This window comes from Haplochromis burtoni, unplaced genomic scaffold (genome assembly GCF_018398535.1).
Source record: "Haplochromis burtoni strain Fernald_Lab_line unplaced genomic scaffold, NCSU_Asbu1 Contig_1643, whole genome shotgun sequence".
Classification (NCBI taxonomy): domain Eukaryota; kingdom Metazoa; phylum Chordata; class Actinopteri; order Cichliformes; family Cichlidae; genus Haplochromis; species Haplochromis burtoni.
The window spans coordinates 1-13,862 of NW_024584004.1; the positions used below are offsets into that span (position 1 = coordinate 1).

General features: G+C 38.8%; 1 protein-coding gene, 1 long non-coding RNA gene and 1 pseudogene across 3 annotated transcripts in view; 1 reads left to right on the top strand and 2 right to left on the bottom strand.

The window, feature by feature from the left end:
• Positions 1 to 1,661: 1,661 nt before the first annotated feature.
• LOC121813411 lies at positions 1,662 to 4,009 on the bottom strand (annotated as a pseudogene).
• Positions 4,010 to 4,042: 33 nt separating this feature from the next.
• On the bottom strand, positions 4,043 to 7,554 carry LOC121813410. The gene is made up of 4 exons (XR_006053692.1): positions 7,243 to 7,554; positions 6,348 to 6,451; positions 4,338 to 4,575; positions 4,043 to 4,127 (listed from the first exon to the last, which is right to left on the bottom strand). It is a non-coding gene; the product is annotated as an uncharacterized LOC121813410 (long non-coding RNA).
• A 4,780-nt stretch (positions 7,555 to 12,334) lies between these two features.
• The window catches only part of LOC102302357 (C-type lectin domain family 4 member E-like), a 6,576-nt gene continuing 5,048 nt past the window's right edge, over positions 12,335 to 13,862 (top strand). Inside the window, exons 1-2 of one of the 2 annotated variants that reach the window (XM_005952639.3) lie at positions 12,335 to 12,437; positions 13,484 to 13,568. In XM_005952639.3, coding sequence (XP_005952701.2) covers positions 13,526 to 13,568 — 43 coding nt within the window. In that variant the 5' untranslated portion in view covers positions 12,335 to 12,437; positions 13,484 to 13,525. The remainder of the gene's footprint in view (positions 12,438 to 13,483; positions 13,569 to 13,862) is intronic. The other variant, XM_042217159.1, reaches the window with a different exon arrangement.

Genomic DNA, 13,862 nt, shown 5'->3' on the forward strand with positions numbered 1-13,862 from the left:
AACATGACCAGAGAAACCTGCCATAACATGGGGGAGGTTGAACAGACGACGCGGCGACGAACAAAGGAAGACTGAGGACTTAAATACACACATGGGGAAGTGGAGACACATGAGAACACAGCTGACTAGAAGGAAACATAATGACAATACAGGGGAGAGTAACACTAACTACAATGAACAAAGAACACCATACTCTTTCAAAATAAAACAGGAAACACAGAGACATGGAGATAGAACATGAACTTAACCTAACCAGAGACATGAAACATGACAGGTAGACACACGGACCAGGGAGAGATGACAAAAGGGACTAAGAAACCAAGGACTAAACTGCAAACTAGAAAACAACTAGATGCGTTAAACTACACATGTGGATACAAAAATATGCATTAGAACTTAAACCCTGGCCTCATGGCCCAGCACCGTGACATTCTTGGACTAATTCTGAAGTCTGTGTATGACGAGTTGTCCACAGAAAGTAAGAACATTAATGTGATGGTAAATCAACAGGACGCTTCAGTCAGAGCTGAGTGGTCATCAAACAACCACCAGTTACTTATAGAAAAAAACATTAATTATTAATTAATAAATAATTAATTGCTAATTTTAGAACATAATGCGTTTATGTTGAAATAAAACAAATTCACATGGATATAACCAAAGCGTCATGGTGGTGTAGTGGTGAGCACTGTCACCTCACTTTCCTGGTGTCTCTATGTGGCTTTCGTGTTTTTTCTTTGTGGCTATATGGGATTTGTTCTGCAATTTAGATTAACTGGTATTTCTAAATTGGTCCTAGTTGTAGATGCTAATTAGATACTGAGACAAGCTTTGTAAATTTCAGTCCATTCTAAACAACTTAAAGAAAGTGGAAAATTGTAAATTTCAGTCCATTCTAAACAACTTAAAGAAAGTGGAAAATTTAATAATCAAGACAGAGACAAAACATAATTTTTTTTAAAAAAAGGCATCCAAAGTCCAGTATGGATAATAAGCATAAGGTAGGGCTGTGAGAGCTTTATTAATGTCTCCCTTGTACGTGGCATAAAGATAATTTGTTAATTTTAATGACTACGTTTAATTAACTACATATTTGGATCTGACTCGATCTCACTAGAATCGATTCTCACATTAAAATATCGATATTTTAGTAATTTAGAGTAAATTTGTAGTTTATCATTAACAGGAACACAGTGGAAAGAAACTATAACATTCGGATTGTCTACATTCAAAGGAACTACTTCCTCTTCCGCCTTTCATAGTCATGTGCGAAATACGGCTGTATAAATGTCTCGCAGCCCCTTGGCGTGCGCACTCACAACAATGGCTGAGCGTAATTTTAGTCATGTGCAGACTTATTTTACCTCCACAAACAGCTGAGACGTGGTTTGCAATACATGTGGCAAAAAAGTGCTCCAAAGTAACCCTGACTCCCAAATTTGATTTCCCCTAACCCCTCCCTCATCCTAATTCTAATCTTAACCTGGGGGCCATAATACAAAACCCTCATCCTAATATTTACAGTTAACTACAATTGGACATGGACATTATTTACATCATAAAAATTGATTAAAAAAAAATTTATTTGATAAAAAATGATGTTTAGAATAAAAAAAAACGTGGAATCACGTAAAACATTAAAAACAGTGTTATTTCATGACATCATTTCACAAGAAACAAATACAGTTAAAAAGATTAAATATTAAAAACAGTGTATTGTAAAATGTTTAGAGTTCATATTTGAGGGTAATGGTAAAAAGGATTCACATGCAGAAGGTTAATACACGTTTTACAAAAGGAGAATTGGAAATGGATTGACAAAACATAAAAAACACACACAGTCAGTATAAAGGGAGGTGGAGTCAGCCAGGAGCTCATTCGGATTTGGAGCGTTGAAGAGTGAACATCTCTTACCAGCCACAGAACTGTGCATTACAGCCACATTTTTGTCAGCAGTTTCTTTGTGTGCCAAGCGCCTGAAGAAGAACCTTGAAGGGTCGAATCGTTGCGTGTACGGCACACCATTTTCTTGATCTTAATAATTAATTAAATAAAACTTTTAAAAAAAATTTTCTTTCTTTTTATTTTCTATATTTATTTCTCGCCTCATAAAAGCTCATATAAGAGTTATAATTACTTAGATAAAGGCGAACCCCAATCACAAAAACTACAACAATATACAAAACATAAAACACAACACAAACGCAAAAATTAACCAAAGACTGAGGACCCAACGGCGTCAGCAGGCTTTCCGGTAATCGTGACAACCAGCAGGGTGGGTTTCCTTCGGGAATAACAAACCCAACAGGGAACAAAAAAAAACTACACAAAAAAATTTATAAAACCCCCCCCAAAAAACAAAAACACGGCTCATTGGAAGAAAATGAGCAGAATAGAACACAGTAGGAAGAACCTTTCCCAAAACTTTTTCCGGGGTCAAACAGGGCAACCCGTTTGGAGGATGGACTCCGCCTCTCCTGTCTCTGTCTGGACAAAGGCTCAGTCATCCATTCCTACCCCTAACCCCACTTTTTCCACTTCTCTAGTTTTTTCCCTGCATATACCATGACCCTACTCTGGTTCCTTCATCCACTCTCTTTCTCATTTCCTCCAGTTTCTGGACCTTCTCTGTGTTTTGTTCCTCCTTCATCTTCTCAATCAGAAAGTCCAAGTGGACAAAAGTGGATGCTGAACCAGCTTTCAGAGCGATCTGCTCCAGTGTGACAAGTCGTTGGTAGCACTCACCAAGTAACTGTGACTTCTTTGCTGCCAGTTGGCTTATTTCCCCTTGAAGGTGTTCCAGAAGGCTCATCTGCTTTTGACTTTCAGACTTATTTTTTTCATACTTCTTTTTCATGTCTTCTGATGTCTGCCAGACTTTCCTTGTTTTCTGCACATATCTCCAATTTTCTTTCACATGATCTGATGCACGACACTTCCTGGTGCAAGAAGTGCAGTAGCCTCCTTTCATGACATCACACTGTCCAGGATACCAGGCCATTCTGCAATCCAAGTGACAGTTCTCCTGACAGTTTGTACAGCAGACAGTACCACTATAAAACACCAAACCCCACCACCCAGATTTTATATATTCTTTCTCTTTGTAAATCTCCAGAACTTCGACAGAGAAATTTTCATTGTTTTGCATCTCTTTTTTATGTTTCTCTAACACTTCTTGTCTCTGTCTGGCTTCGGTTTGCTTGAGTTCAACTTCATTTATTCTCTCTTTCAAGTTTTGTATGCAGGCTTTCAGTCTGTTGCGTTCACGTAACACTTCAGTTGTTACCACCAACTTTTCAGGTGCAGTTTTTTCTAGAAAAGCTGCGAGCTCATCCATTCCTCTCTCTGTTATTCTCCATGCTGTCTTCAAACAAGATTCATTTTTTTCTGTTCTCTCTTTGCTCTGTTGGTTATTAAACAGGAAGTGAACAGGCTCATTATTTCCATTTCTTGGACATTTAATTTTTGCAATTTCGAGAGCTTTGAGAGCATTTTCAGGTGTTACTCCATCTGAGTGTGTGATGAGAGCAACAATGCTTTTCTCCAGATCTTTTCCAAACAAAGACACCACTGAATCAAAGATGTACATCTGTCGGTCACTCAGTCGATTCTCACTTGCCTTCATCACCAGACCCACTGCATGAATTTTGTTAACTCCATCCTCTGATTGAAACAAGTCTAATAGTCTTTCACTGATGCTATCATCCATTTCAGTACCTCTGGTGTCTCCATATCCAGGAGTATCAATGATGGTCAGAGAGTAGGTCAGAGAGTAGGGCAGAGTTTTATCTTCAAAACCAAAGATGTCATACACGATCACATCTGATGTCTGACTTTCTGTCTGACTTCTCTTCTCCTCCTCTATAATCTGAAACCAGACTCCATCCTCAAACTGCACCCCATGGTAGTTGACAGAGCGTTGATCAGAGTAGATTTTCCTGCTCCGTGTTTCACCCAAGTAAGATGGTTTTATTTGGCTTGTTTGGATTTTTTTTTCACCAACAGTCATTCTTGTCAGTTCCAAACTTCTGTTTCTTTTGTTCTCAGCTGGTAGACAGCAGGAGGTCCTTTGATTCAGATCACTGTTGGAGATGATGTCTGGGTACTTGGAAGGAGTTATAAAAATCCTAAAAAGAAAAAGTTAATATTTTGCACTGTAATTATTTGAATTATGTTCCCACAATTGCTTGTTTTTTTGAGCAATCGATTTTGTTTTTAGATTAAAGAATTGTTTTTTAATTCTGTGGTGACAGTTTAAAAAAAAAAAAAAAAAAAAGAATACAGCAATAGTTTTCTTAACTTTTTTAAAAAAAATTGTGAAAATTTGTGTTACCTACCATGTGAACCAGCCTAAAACAGAAGGTTTCTCTCCATTGGCAGTACCATCATCTGCATTGGTGACAGGGACCCACGAAATGAAGCGACCCCTGAGCCACATCAAACCCAACAAAGTCACTGGACCGGATAGAGTTTGTGGACGAGTTCTTAGACGCTGCATAGGGCTTCGGTAGGCAGCGTTCAGCAGCCTGGTAATCATTCTTCTGGAATGGCCAGTTGATCCCAGCTGTCTCCAGTCTGCAAAAAATAAGAAAGTTATTGTCACGGCTCGTGGGGCAAACAGTGAGGAATTTAATGAAGGACCCAAAATGCAGGCAGCTTTCAGATGCAAGGGAGTTTTATTGGGAAGGTGAAATAAACAGACACGCAGTGGGCATGAAACAGAACCTGAGGATGCCTAAACTGGAGAGAACTAAATCCAACAGACTTGAAAGGGAGCTGCAGGGAGACTCGGGGAACCCACACAGGAGGACGCAGGGAAATGCACAGACAAACCAGCGATGAGCAGATGATACACACTATGGCCGTGTCCCAATTCAGGGTCTGCACGCTTGAAGTACGCGCACTACGCGTACTACGTACGGTGCGTACTATAAGTACGAGAAGTGCGGAAGTGAGAGGCTTGTGAAATGGGACGGTCTAGCCTTCGTCGCGCTGTTCAGGTTGCCTAGCAACCATGATACTAACCGCGAGAAACGTTACATACATGAAGGAGAAAGGAGATGTGACATAAATGAAGGAGAAAAATGTTTTGTTGGTCATTCATTTTTGTCATGACATCACTTTGATTAGTTGAGTATCTGAGGCTGAGACCACAGGACTGTAAAACATGATTGTTGGGCTTCATTTCTGTACTGAACAGTCATTTAAGATTAGTTAGTAAATAACAATTAGCTAATGTTGTTCATGAGACTAAAATCATCTCACTGTGGTAATGTAAATATAATATGGCCAATATTATAGTATTGTCAGATTATTATGAGTGATATATATATATATGTAGAGAGAGAGAGAGGCTTTAAAACCAAGTTAACGCTGAAAGTACAAACATCACTAATGTCACACAACTTTGCCGACATGTGGCCAACAGTAATGTTTTAATGTTCTTCGTTATTAAACATTCGCACATAAATAAGTGACATCATATTCAGTACTTACTTTTGACAGTTCACTCTTCGGCCGCTCCCTTCTGCCGTATTTTGCGGCAAAATTATCCACACCCACCGCCGCGCTATGAATTGTGGGATATATGGGACCACGAAGCGTGCACCGGACCACGCTTGATATTTGGGGAAATCGACGGCGCATTTGGAGTATGCATTTGAAGTACACTTCGAATTGGGACAGCCGTCGTCACGTGGCGGTGACGTAATCGCACTTAAAATGCGTACTTCAAGCGTGCAGACCCTGAATTGGGACCCAGCCTAGAAATACGCAGGCAGTCACAAGAGGGAACGAGGAACAGGTGGCAACACAGCTGGGACTGATTGGGGAAGACGAGACTAGGAAGTGAAACAGAATACGCTCACATGAGACACGCACCTTCACAATAAAAACGGAAATGTATGGAGACATGGTACAGACAGTAAACAGAGGGAACACAAAAACCAAACTAAAAAAAACAACTCTGTTACCGACACTGGACCGTGGCAGTTATCACCTTCACTGCCCTATTTATTAGCAGTTAAAGTACCTTAACTTTACCTCCAAATAATAATATTAATAATAATCCAAATAATTCTGTTTAAGTAAAACAAGAGAAGGCAAAACTCGGTTTGTGTATGCTTTTGAAGGGAGCACACTTTTCATAATATAACTTTTTTTCTGTAATTTAGAATAAATCAAAGGTACAAATCAATTAAACATTTATTTGGAATTACTTATAATTGCACCCTAAATTGAACAGAAACACATGACAGATGATGTAAAGCTATGATGTGTTGCCAACTGTATTATAAAATGTTATCACATCTTATATTTGACCAGTACTATGTTTAACTTTGTTTTACCCTTAATTAGGTATCGCCAGGCTTGCACCAAATAAATTCTCATTGTGTAGTGGAAACAGATGTCTTGTATCTTCTTAAGTATCAGCAAACTTTGGTCTGTGGAACTGAAATGTAAGAAAAGCATTTAACCATAAGTAACAGTGATAAGTGACAAATATGACAAACTTGCATCTTAAAAATAGTAACATAAACACACACTTGCAGCTTGTGATTGTAAGGGTATTCACTGATGTACAGTTATTCAAAATTGCAACACTGTGCAAAAATCTAGAGCCACCTCTCAATCATTTCTATCTTTTTAATTCCCTATATTCCAGACTTTGTCATCATTTTTCAAAGGTGGCCTCAAGTAATGAGGTGGCTGGTTTTTCACTTGCTTTTAACTTTAACCATTTTGACTTTGTTAGCTTCTTTTAAATGTCTGCATTCAGACTGCAGTGGTGTGACAAAGAACCAAAGTAAGGACTTACTTTAAACATTTAATAAATGATAATAACTTTTTATATAAAGGGTAAAATCTAATTTCAGTTTTTAAAGTAAATAAAACGTAATTAGTGAAATATTTAATTTGGTGATTTATTTAGACTTGTTCTTAAATAACCCTTTGCTACTAGAGTAGTCCGAGCGCTTTACACAATACACCTCATTCAACCATTGATACGAGCACTTTTTCCTATGCTTCAGTGAATTCTGTCTAACATTTACACCCTGGTGAAATGTAGGGTGGAGAATAACTTGGGCCAGCCAGGGAATGAACCACTAACCACCCAATTAGTAAATAACCTGCTATCCCCTGAGTTATAGCCATCCCCAGTAAGTAGCAATCAGGTTCATCAAGTCATTCATTTATAACTAAGTCTAGCTTGCGTGTTCCCATCATTTGATGTTATCTTACCTCCCGTGATTCTTTCAGGAACTTCTCTGATTCTGAAAAGGTGGAAAAAACAAGGAGCATTGAAAGTTAGGATCTCTTATACTACATCAGAGGAGGGACTAATGCTCTACATTCAAATGATTTCATTGAAATTCTAACCACAAGAACTCCTCCCTCCTGTCAGTATTTAAATTTTCCAGTTTTTCTTGTTCTACTCCTCCAACTGAACAAATGAACTCCACACAAATAAAGACTCCCACAAAGTTACACTCTATTAGTGTAACTCTGCTCGTTGTCGTTATGTTTTAATGATTTTTTTTTATTTGCCTGTTCTGTCCAGCTGTGCAGTAATCAGTGAAACGCTAAAACCACTGAAAACGCCGTTTACGTGTGGACGAAACAGCTGCGTTTTCAAAAATACCCGTGTAGGTGTGGACGTAGCGTAAAAGAGTTAGTAGTTTATTTTCTTACTACCTGTCATTTATTGCAGATTACTTGTATTTGCTTAATTGTTTACTAAATGTTTGAGGTGTGAAATAAACCGCAATGGAGCAAAATATGGGTGTGTGTGGTTGGAGGATGTGCTGGGAGGGCGCGAACATTTTTCCTGTAAAACAAAGGGGGGCCTAGCAAAAAAAGTTTGGGAACCACTGCTCCAAACCATCAACGTGTCTTGTAGACCCCATTCCTACAAAACTGCTCAAAGAAGTCCTGCCATTAATTAATTCTTCGATCTTAAATATGATCAACCTATCTCTAATAATCAGCTATGTACCACAGGCCTTCAAGCTGGCTGTAGTTAAACCTTTACTCAAAAAGCCATCTCTAGACCCAGCAGTCTTAGCTAATTATAGGCCAATCTCCAACCTTCCTTTCATATCAAACATCCTTTAACCCTTTAAGACCTAGCATAGAACCAAGTCCGCCAGAGCTTATATTATATTTTTACATCTTGTAGTGCCATTTTTGGGAGCATTTCAAGTTGATATACATCAATACAACCATTATAGCCAAAGTTTTAATAATATGTATGCATTAAGTGCATAGTAATTACATAAATTGCAATAAATGCAATAAACTACAAAAAAAATTGAAAATTGTTTTAGTTTTTTATATACTGCAGGAAAAACGAAAATAAATATTATAATGCAAATTTGCAAAAAAACAGCATATGCATCAAAATAAACTATTTCCAGCAGTGCAATATGAGTCCTAAGCATCCCAGAAACGACACAGAAAGTCATAAAGTCAAACATAACTTTTAAAAACACAGTATAGGCTCATAAGGCCCTGATGGTAAAAAACTACATTTCCTGCAACATTATCACAAATGTGGAAGCCAACTGCTCAGCCTCTGTGAGTGGTGGTGGTGGAGGACCCCCACCTGTTTTTCGGGCCTCCGCTTTTTTTTCTGTTGGCTATAACGGGTCACATTTGAGCATACAGAGTAAGCAAATATGTACTTGTAATGTGCTCAGATAATTTCAATAAGTGCTTACAGAGGGGAAATTAATGTAGCCTCTAACTGCAATTGATTTACATCGGACAAACAGACCAAGCACTATGGCTCATAATACAATTACACCTCACCTGTTTGGACTATATTTTTATATTTCATTTTTACTTGCTGCCAGGAACGTTTGGGGCCTGTTGGGTTGCACCTGCGCTCACATCACATCACAAAATAAAATGTATAAAAATAAAATAAAATATAATAAAATAACGTGTTAAATGGGTGGAAATCCCTAGATCAATGTTTAAATTAACACTCACGCATTGACTCTGTCGGCTATGTTTTGCCATGCATGCTCCCTTTGTTTTGCAGCTGAGGCTGTGTTACTTTTTTTCCGCAAAATTTGCATGTTATCGGCATATGCTGCCATCAGAATTTCGGCCTCAAGCGCTGTAAAATACATTGACCGCGCCTTCTTTCCCTCCGTCTCCATGGTGACTCGCTTAATCTGTGCTCCACTAATCAGGGCTTTATGTATCCTCGTGCGCGCGCTTAACTTGGGGTTAAAGCAACTCCGCGTTGATTGAACTAATTGTTATCAGCCTTTCTGAAACCGAATATTCCGAGTTGGACAGTTCGGGGTTACTCAACCCTGAGTATCGTTTTTCACTCTGAGTTTTCTAAACCGGCTTCCTGAAATAGGGCCCAGGGCCCTATTTCAGGAAGCCGTCATGGTGACTCAGGAAGCGAGTCACCATGGAGACGGAGGGAAAGAAGGCGCGGTCAATGTATTTTACAGCGCTTGAGGCCGAAATTCTGATGGCAGCATATGCCGATAACATGCAAATTCCGCGGAAAAAAAGTAACACAGCCTCAGCTGCAAATTATGGATTGTGCTGAAAAACGGTAACGTTCACACAGAAAATCATCAGGAAATGATAAAATGTCCAAACGCGCTCTAATCACTCTCTCCCGGCGGAGAGCTCTGCGGAGAATTTGGGCTTCAACATCTACTGGCTCTTCAAGGAAGGAGCACGCCATGTCTGACACTTCCTACAGTCAGGTTTCCGACAAAGAGGCGGAGAAGGTCAGGGTTAGTTGAAGTAAACCTGCTAGGGGGCAGGTTAGCTTCACGGAGTGTGTCGTCATAGTAACTCACTCAGAATTAATCTAAACTCGCTTTGTGAAACCGAAAACCCAGAGTTTTCGTTAACTCAGGGTATACTTACTCAGAGTTTGCACTAAACCGGCTTCCTGAAATAGGGCCCAGAGGATCCTTTAACGAATATATCTTTTAAAACTCTGAGTCAATTACATTTAAATGGGTAATATTACATTCACAATACTTTCATTTTAATTTTCACTTAATGTCATTCACAATATATTTTAAAGATGTCTAAAATATTTGCAATGTAAAAGATATAAAATGATTCCATGGAAAGTACAATACCTTACAGTGTATACAAGTATGACTAGGTCATTGAATCAGTGTCTGTTGTGAGTCTCAAGTAAGTTGCCTGCAATGATATTTAAGGTCCAGCAGGTGTCAGTATGGAGCAAAACAGCAACACTGTGTCGACACAGTATCGATACAGTTTGGGGAATGTGCTGAAACGCTTCACGAGGCCTCATCTACCCATCACTAGTAATGATCCTGACTAAATGTTCTCTGACCACTGCATATCCTATTGGGTTGTCTGGGTTGCGGGATGCCGAACTATCCACAAACACCACCGGAGTAGAGCTTGCCAGTGGTGTGTCCTGTAGGTCAGGTCTGGAGGAGCAGATTTCAGAAAGCAGCTATAAAATCTTGTGGTTCATCATCTGCTTCTGTGTGGAGAAGTGAAACTGGGTTTAGCATATCACATCTTTTACTGTGAAATGTAATCTTTCCAGTAATACAATATGTTACGTCCCCATGAAGGAGGTCTAGGGGTGTGTGTGGGGACTGGTAACAAATGGGTCCAGAACAGAATGAAAGGAACAGACAGAAGTTTTTAGTAAATAAAATAGTTTTTATTATAGATAATCTTAACTAAAGAGCCAGCAATGCCGTTTTACCAATAACTCTAGAAAAAGAAAAAGGTCGCAACAACAAAGAACAAAACTCCACACCATGAGGCACTTCCGGGGGCCCACAGGCCCACCCTGTCACTAGCAGCAAGCTCCACTGCTACTGAGGCCCACAAGCCCACGATACTCACATGAAGCAGCTACTCTCACCACTGCTCCTACAACTCCACACCACAGGCAGGACAATCTCATAACAGGACCTCTTTCGACACCTAGAACACAATGTGGAGACACCAGAGAAAACCACCCTCCCACATCCAGTTCATCCCCAGCTTATACAACCTCAGAGAGGTGATTTCTGACTGGGCCCAGGTGGTAAACGAGGCCAATGAACAGCATCTGTGTCCTGGGGAGAGAGGAGAGTGAGAGAGAGACAGAAGGGTGGAGCAAGCAAAGAGGAGGAGGCGGAGAGAGAACACCACACCCACACAAAGGCAGTTTCAGGAGGCCCTGATATGGCTGTGACACATAACATAGGAGCAGCTAATAAATGCTTCCCTTTCAGCTGTTTCTGCTGCATGCAGGTAGAGGACGGCCTGCTGGTCCTTGTCACTCCCCGTGCTGCTGTATCGAAACAGAGCTTAAGTATCCACCTTTTTCATCCACTGTCTGGGTGAAACGTTTATTAGGATATGATAATCCTAAAGTTAGTGCAGTCTGTAGTGCAAATTTTAAGTCATGGAAAGCTTTCTCTGCATAATGAGTCTGCTGTGATCTATGCAAATTGTTGTAATTCTGCCAAACCTCTTAAATTAACACAGAAACATCTGCACTTCAATCACATATAGATTGGTGGATTTATTATCTGTCATCATATCATTATTTTTCAAATACTCATGGACCTAAATGAACAGCTATGATTAAAAGCAGGCATGGTGATGTAGTAGTTAGCACAGTGACATTTCTTTTCTTGATATCTGTTTTCCTGTGTGCCAAAGCACCTACTGTAAGATATATTAAATCATTTTAAACTTCTTTTTTTATTAGTAGATTAGACCTGCGCATTGACCAAAATTTTGGACAAACATCATCTAATACCGGCCCTGGTGACTTACAGTGTCACCAGGTATGGCATTTATACAAGATTAGTGGGAGAGAGACCCTGGCAACCCTTTACCTCTGTAACAAAGCGCACGCACGCACGCACACACACACACACACACACACACACACACGCGCAAGCACGCACACACACACATAGAGGATAGAAAGCGACAGCAAAAGGAGGAAGAGAGAGAAAGAAAGAAGGGTGAGTCTTCGTATTTTATTTAGCTTATTATCATTCCTCAGTTTGATCAAAAATCAAGTTACGACTCCTTAATAAAACTCACAGTGCATCTGATAAAGAACTTCCTCTGAAAACATTAAAAAGAATACAAACATCATTTCTTCGACGTCATCTTTGTTATGGAAAATTTGTAATTTATTTTATTCACATAAAAAGGAAGTAGAGCATTTTTTTTTTAATAACCACGAGTTTAAAAAACAGTCTGATATTGTGGAACAGTTCTTTATAAAGCCCTCCCCATTTGTCGATTTGACAGGAAGGTTTTTTTTTAATTTTCCATTGTGTCTGTGCCTGTGAAACGTCTCTTTCAGACTCACCGATGGTCACACAGCAGTAAAATGCCTGAAGCTGAAATAGTTTATTCTGATGTCAAATTTAAAAGAGGGACGATGGAAACCAAAGGTGAGTTGATTTATTTGTGTACTTATGAGTTATATTTAATATGCATACAGCTTAATATTATTGGCTTTTTGTTAGTTGGAATATTAATGGGTTACACTTTATAATGTGGCTTAATCACCCTGTACTTCAATGCAATTTCAATGGATTTTTTAAATTACAATTTTATATATATATTATATTTATGTCCAAATACTTAAATGTAGGTACCCTAGAACAAGGGGGTAACAAGTTAGGTTATTACAGGAAACAAAGAAAGGATTACTTACAGTGTAATCCTAAGTACAAAGTAAGTAACTTAAGTAGTGTATAATTGGTACCCATGGTACGTTTTTGTTGAAAAATACAATATTTCCCCATCTTACATTGAAAATATGCTGTACTGTACGGGGGTGGAGCCCACATTGCTCCTGCCTTTTTATATCTTTATATTTTTGTATCTTTATTTAATGTTCATTATGTCGATGTGGATGATGGATGCTCAGTTATTTAGTTGTGCTTTTATTATATCAATATAAATGTGAGAACGACTGTTCTTCGTAATGTACAAGAAAAAAATAACTGCCATCAAAATGTGTAGGCCTATGTGGTCTTTTAATGATGGAGCCAAGTCTAACTTTTTTCCTTTCACATTCACTGTTCAAACATAACATTAACAATAAAATGTTTTAAATCACTGTTGTATGCCTGCCTGTACTATAAAGTGGGCTAAAATGAAAAGAACATGCAACATGCACATCAGCTCGAGCATAAAAGGACATGTCCTCAAATGAGCACTGTATACATGATGTAAGATGTGAAAATGTTCTTTTTTCTGCAAAAATTGTTACACTGTATTGTAAATGCACCAACTACATACTTAATTAATTAATTTTTTTACAGAAAATTTATTTCTTTGTTTTTTCATTTTCGGGGAATTATGTCCTTAGGATCTAATTATAGTGGACCTTTGAATTTAGTGTGAATATCATTCTTTTTAAACTTATATGTTATCAAAAGTTAACAGAAATTCACGTGATACTGAGCAGCAATCACATTTTACGTTGTAGGCCCAGAGGCTGTTTCCTCTTTGGCTGATTTGACTTACTCAGATGTCAGGATCTCACAGACAACTTCAGAAGAGCTGCCTGGTAGGTAAAGAGCAGTAATGAGCAGTTTTTCTCTCCTGGTTACATTTTTCTCCCTGTGCTCAATTTTTTCTGCCTAAGTCAGCCAAGGATTTTATTTACAAGCTTCAGTTTAATTCGGGTTTATTTACATAGCACCAAAACAGTAGCCTCAAGGAACTTTAATCTATAAGGAAGGGATGTCGATCTCACATCTTGGTGATATATGTGTTCCATTTGAATGTTTAGACGGCTCTCAACAAAATTTGAAGAGCACAAGGTCAAAGGTCACCCCAGAGAGACTGGCCCTGCTGGTTCTCAG